Genomic DNA, 6000 nt, shown 5'->3' on the forward strand with positions numbered 1-6000 from the left:
TTGAGCAAAATTCAGCATTCCAAGAATCCACTGATTTGACCATTTGGAAACCTTGTTCATTTCATTGGGGTTTTTTTTTGTTTTTTTTGTCATCAACCACATTTTAAGAGCAGGTATCAATTAACTTTTCAAAAGGAAAGATTTCATCCAATTTTAAGCCTTATTTCAACCGAGTTTACAGAAAATCTGCAAAAGAAAATGTGAATTAATGCGCTTTTCTATCCACTGCTGTTATGTGAATGCTATAAGCAAGTTGATAAACAGTTGGTGGTGCTAAGTCTCCAGACAGGTGCCATTAAACCACTGCAGAAGAAGAGGGTGAAACAAGACAATGTAACTAGGAGAACCCCGGTCAAACCTCAAATGAGAACAATGTGGAAATGTGACATTTGTTTGTTTCATTGCAGTTTGCGTATATCAATACACTCACTTTTCCACCTCAGCCAAGCATGCAAATTGAAAATGTGAATGAAAACAGGCAGATGGAACCCACTTATAATATGTTTGCTGTTGCACAATGAATCTTAACTGCAATAAATAAACAACAAGACATTTTCCCTCCTTTGATAGTCTACATATTTGCATGTCTGGAACAACATTTTGCTTACCTCCTTGGGGTCTTGGTGGGGCTCCGTTGTGGCGCATGCGTGGGCCAGTGGGGCTCCCATTGAGCTCCAACCGGCCCTTCTTTCCTGGCGGTGGGAGGCCACTGAGATCCGGGCTGCCTCCCCTCCGCTCAGGGCTGTCCTGGGTGATGGGACTCTCCCCTCCTCTCTCCATCCTCCTCCAGACCCCCAGAGGAGCTCCAGCCAGAGAGAACGAGTCTGCAGAAATATAGAGGAATGAAGTGGTGACAGGAATTCAAGCTGTCACTATGTGTGGAAAATAGACTTTTTGTGGATGGTGATATTCTGTACTGAAATCTGACTGTATATAACTGTATAGTAATGAGTGATAATATGTCTTGTTCGTGCCATAGAACATATAGTGGCCATAGAGCTCCATTGCTATTCAAAAACTATTAGAAACACATCAGTGAGCCAAACTGTTGCACTGGATAACATGTCTGTCTGAAGTCAGCTTCACCCCCTGCTGCCATAAACACTGACAAGAGCATCAAATACTGTATGTATTAGATGCACAACTAAAAATAGTCCTCAAGAAGTGTGCTCTTTACTGCTTGAAAATGTTTTTGAAAAAAATTTAAATATATATATATTAAAAAGCTATAACTATATCTGCACAGTTTAAGAAAAATTGAGGATAGCACCGGTCTAATCCTTTAAGGGGCAAAAATGGCAAGTGCATCAGAAATAAGCAGCAGGACAAAAATAATGATAGAGATTCTACTTTATGCCTGTTTATTGAGACTGTAAACTAGGCAGTGACAGCGTAGGATCACTTGTGTGTTTTTGTTTAATATGTATGAGTACATATACATCATAACACGCATGGACACAACCCTCAACATGTACACACACATTTGTGAGAGTGTGAGCCTCGTGGGTTGGTGTCCCTAGATAAGGGAGCGTCAGCCAAATGTCTAATATAGGGTAATGCCATTAGAAACACTGCCAGGCCAGACAGGGGACACACGCCAATGTATCACAGAGCAGCCAGCTCACTCAGGCCAAATGGACTGCTTTTATTTATATAGGAGCCCCTGGACAATATCTGCCAGCATGTGTGACCCTCAATGAAGAGAGAGAGATTAGAAACTGTCAGTGGAAAAATGGTGAAGAGAGAGGAGAGAGCGAGCATGGGAGGTTTTTATATTGGAGTATGGAAATCAAGTTAGTGACCAGATTTGAGAGTGGAAAAACACAGCCGGTCTGTGCACTGAGTGACATTGGCCAGCAATTCACCAGAACAAATGAGGGAGAATCCATGGTTGTTGTTTGAGTGTGGCATATTCCACAGTGCTCGATTAGAAACTGCACCCCCCTCACTTTTTAATATTTGTGCAGCTTTTACTGCTCCAGCTGTCGTAACTCCGAACAAAAGACAATGTTTTGTGTGGTGGTGTCTCTCTGTCTTCCTCCTGCTCCTCCTCCTCTTCTCCTCTTCTGTCTTTCTCTCTCGCCTTTTCTCTACCTTCTATATCGACTCTCGTTCTTACACAACAACAAAGCTGAAAAACACCATCCACCACAAGATGAAAAAAAAAACAACTCTCAATCTGAGAAGTATTAAGAGCTTGGGCAAAATTTCAAAATGAATAATAAATTAAAAACATTAGCTTTGGCATGATTAAAAAGTGTGGGAGACAAAGACGCCAAAAATGTAAGTGGCAGAGTTTAATAAAAAATAAAAAAAGAAAACAAGTTCAAAGAGTTACACTGAGTGGAAAGCAATGGGTTTAAATGTGAGTAGAGTGGTAGCTATAATTCACAATGTGAGGCTTGCTGAGAAAAAGGGAGGCTTTGCAAATAAATCTAACCACTAACAATGTTGTAGCTACAATAAAGAACAACTGAATATAACAGAGCATTGAAAGAAATCCACTGGCTTCTGTCAGCTGCAATTTATAGCCAACGCTGCTCTTCATTGTGATGATAGAGTGTGACTTTACCTGCCTTGTAAAAGTGTCACTGCAAGAGGAAGGACGGACGAGCGAGGCCAAAACTAAGGCTATTTATTTTTGCATCGTTCACCTCTTCTTTAAAAATAATCCCCCCAGGAATCTGTCTTTATCACAGACGGGTCCTAACCTGCTGAGGCTCCGGCGATCCCTATCAGGACCTGGCCTTGCCGACATCTCACCATCTAACCTGGGCCACACATGCAAGCATACATACGCACACTATAACAGATGTTTGCAGTTTCCCACCATCATCTAATCTCTGAACACATCCTGTGTCAATTGCATTTCATTTGGTATTTGACCCAAGAGATAAAGAATTTTATCGTGCTGTGCATTCTTCTGTCAACCCAGGCTCACTTGGTGCCATCCAAGAGATAAGATGTCCCACCTAAAAAAAAACAAGTATTACCATGTCAAGTGATTACAAGTTCACGTACAGTCAGAGGAAGCATATTCTTAAGTCTATGTAAGTGTTTATTAATGTATCTGTTAACAAGTAGAGCTCCTTGGTGGACACTGATATGTGGAGGCTGATGTATTTTTTGCCTTTATCTGATGGTGCAGCTGAAGAGAGACAGTAAGTGAGGACAGTGAGTGGAGAGGACATGCAGCAAAAGACATGCAGGCTGCTGCAGTAAGGAGACATCCTTCGGGGTGCACACTCTAACAGGTGAGCTATCAGGGTGTTCCAGTATTCTTCATCTAGTCTTCATAGGAGATAACTGTTGACAAATTCTGTACATGAATAAACACCAAAATATGTCCTCATAACCGCTTACAAACACATTACAGTTTGTTATAGCTGTTTTGGGTTAGCAGGTGTTTTATATTTATCCTGTCCTAAATCTATATCTAATCTATATTTTATTTGTCTTCCTTTACAATGTAGTTACCTGAATAGCTACAAAGGTTCAAGAAGGTTCTCTTGACCACACACAGATGACAGCAGTCCTGTCTCTGTGGCAAAGCTGCATTCATATGTAGGTTTTCAGCATTTATAACTGGCATCTCATTTCAGCAGTAAAGGATTGTGTCATATAGAGTTCTGAATACACATGTAAATGTGTAAGTATGCAGTTGTATGCTGTAGATCAGAGAGCCAAGATCCAAATTTGCATTTACTCATTGTACCATTGGAAAAATGAATTGATGATTCATTGAAAACTTGGATGCACTCTTTCTAATAACCCTGCAATTTTTTAGACCATAAAATAGTACTGAATGATGTAAATTATAACTTGTGTGCGGACGTGCGTGTCTGATGTCACAACAGCACGGGAACATCCACAGTCACAGTCTGATAAATGCTAATCTATTTTATGCAATTATTATGGGTGTGTTGAGCAATGACCTTTTGTTCTGAAGACCGTCTTTAAACAAATATGGGCACAACAAGATAACTCTTTGATGGTATACAGTTCATCACATGTTCATGGCTCTGACTGCCACTAAAATCATGGATTTAGCAACACTGATATCAGTCTTCAAACACACTGATTGTTATCTATATCCTAAACCCATCTGCACTGCATTGTTTGATAAGGCGTGAGATATTAACTATCACACGCCTTATCAAACAGTTAATAAAGAAGCGATAAGAGGAGCTGTTGCATATCTGGCATGGAAACAAGTACCAAATGTAATGTCTGTTTGATAAGGAGAGGGTCATGACATATTTCCCAATTTATTGCCTATCTGGACAACTGTCAGAGAAACTGTTCAATTAATAATTAAGAATTTTCTTTTCAAACCTGTTAATTATTGAAGAAATGTTTGCTCTGAGACTGTCAGATATAAAGAAAGAACCCACTCTACTCTGCTTGTCCCGCATTGTGTTTGATACTGGGACAACCTCATGTTTTGATGATAAGCCACTATCAAATTCCACATTATTACACGTTCTAGACATAACAAATACATACTGAGAGCCAAAGACAAGATTGCAGAGCAAAAATGTAGACACACCCAAAGAAATAGAAGAGTAGGACACAACAACAAACACACCTATAAACAATATGTCCAGCTCAAAGACGTAAACACACACAAACAAAGGCTAACGTGTAATTCAAAGCCAGCCTAAACTCTACAAATCAGACAGCTGACAAACACTGATTGGTAGTCCCATCTATTTGAAAGACATATGGTATAATGACTGGTGTAAATAAGTGTAAAGTAGGAGCTACAGCAGAGGAACTTAGAAGAATCCACGAAAGCTGATGTCATTTTATCTGACTTTTTTGAGTTTCATTTTATGTCCATCGCTCTCTCCTGCGCCTCTATTATTTCTTCACCTGGAATAGGTTTGGAAAAAAGTTAAAAGTTAAAGTCAGGCCTCTGACCAGCAAGACATGTACAAAATGTAAAAATGTAGGTGTAAAAAAAAAATGCTCCTCAGTTGACATATTTAAAATGCAATGAAAAGAAATCTGTGTATATGTTGCCTCCTGCCTTCCAACTCAACTCACCAACAACCTCACACACACACTTCTTCACTGTAATCCCGTTGTGATAAGTTCTAAGTGTACAGGAAACAGAGAGCAGTAAACACTGCCGCTCCGAAACTCACTCACACACTTACGCTCTGAGATTTCAAAGAAGAGAGAAATATAACAGGGGTAATTGTGGGTGAAAACTTAACGCAGGCAGCCAAACAGCAGAATAAAATGTTCAATCTGTACATGCATGAAACCAATGGATCTCATCGTGTTAGTAAGGAATACCACTGACCTCTGCACTGCAGAGCTGAAGACAGTAAGCCAAACCTACACTGCTGTCTTTCCAGCTCTAACCGCCTCTCCAGTATCTCTTTTACCGTTTAGATACATGTCTGCTAATGAAGGGTTGTGCCTTTAACATGCAAAGCAGACAGATAGAGTGACATATGAGAGCATTATTAGCACCAATAGCTGGGGAGAAAGGGAGAGGCGTCACCTATAAGAAAAAATTCAGATACAGCTGTTTTTCCCGTTTGAGATCCACTTTTATAGCAGGGTTATCAAGCTATTGGTTAATGCTTGGCTCTGCAGCACAGATAAAAGAGGGCAGGAGGAGGAGGGCGAGTGATATTAAAAGCCCTGCTGCCAACCAAGCACACACAGGGAATGCACACATACATGTATGCACAGGGAGGGACAGGCATAATGAAGCTGGGATGTTTTGAAATGCCTGCTGTTAAATTTTCAACAGAATACATGTGCAAGAAAATGTGCAGGAAAACACTCAGGAGGAAGCACAAAAATTATGATTCTCTGAATTTGTTTTTTAAAGTCTGAAAAGAAAATGGGAACAACATGAAACTTTTTATGTGGCTGTTTATGAGAAATGATTGCTGTTAGGGAAGGTTACATTATTGTGGAATTTGCCGTTTATAGCCATCAGATGTGTTACTGTGAGAGCGTTGTGATGTGGGGAGAGCT

The 6000-nt window shown here is 40.1% G+C and overlaps 1 protein-coding gene across 2 annotated transcripts in view; it reads right to left on the bottom strand.

The window, feature by feature from the left end:
- satb2 (SATB homeobox 2) overlaps positions 1 to 6000 on the bottom strand; it is a 47912-nt gene that overhangs the window by 37386 nt on the left and 4526 nt on the right. For both annotated transcript variants that reach the window (XM_070976678.1, XM_070976677.1), the window contains exon 2: positions 609 to 824. In XM_070976678.1, coding sequence (XP_070832779.1) covers positions 609 to 780 — 172 coding nt within the window. In that variant the 5' untranslated portion in view covers positions 781 to 824. The remainder of the gene's footprint in view (positions 1 to 608; positions 825 to 6000) is intronic.

The sequence above is a fragment of the Chaetodon trifascialis genome, chromosome 12 (genome assembly GCF_039877785.1).
Source record: "Chaetodon trifascialis isolate fChaTrf1 chromosome 12, fChaTrf1.hap1, whole genome shotgun sequence".
Lineage (NCBI taxonomy): Eukaryota > Metazoa > Chordata > Actinopteri > Chaetodontiformes > Chaetodontidae > Chaetodon > Chaetodon trifascialis.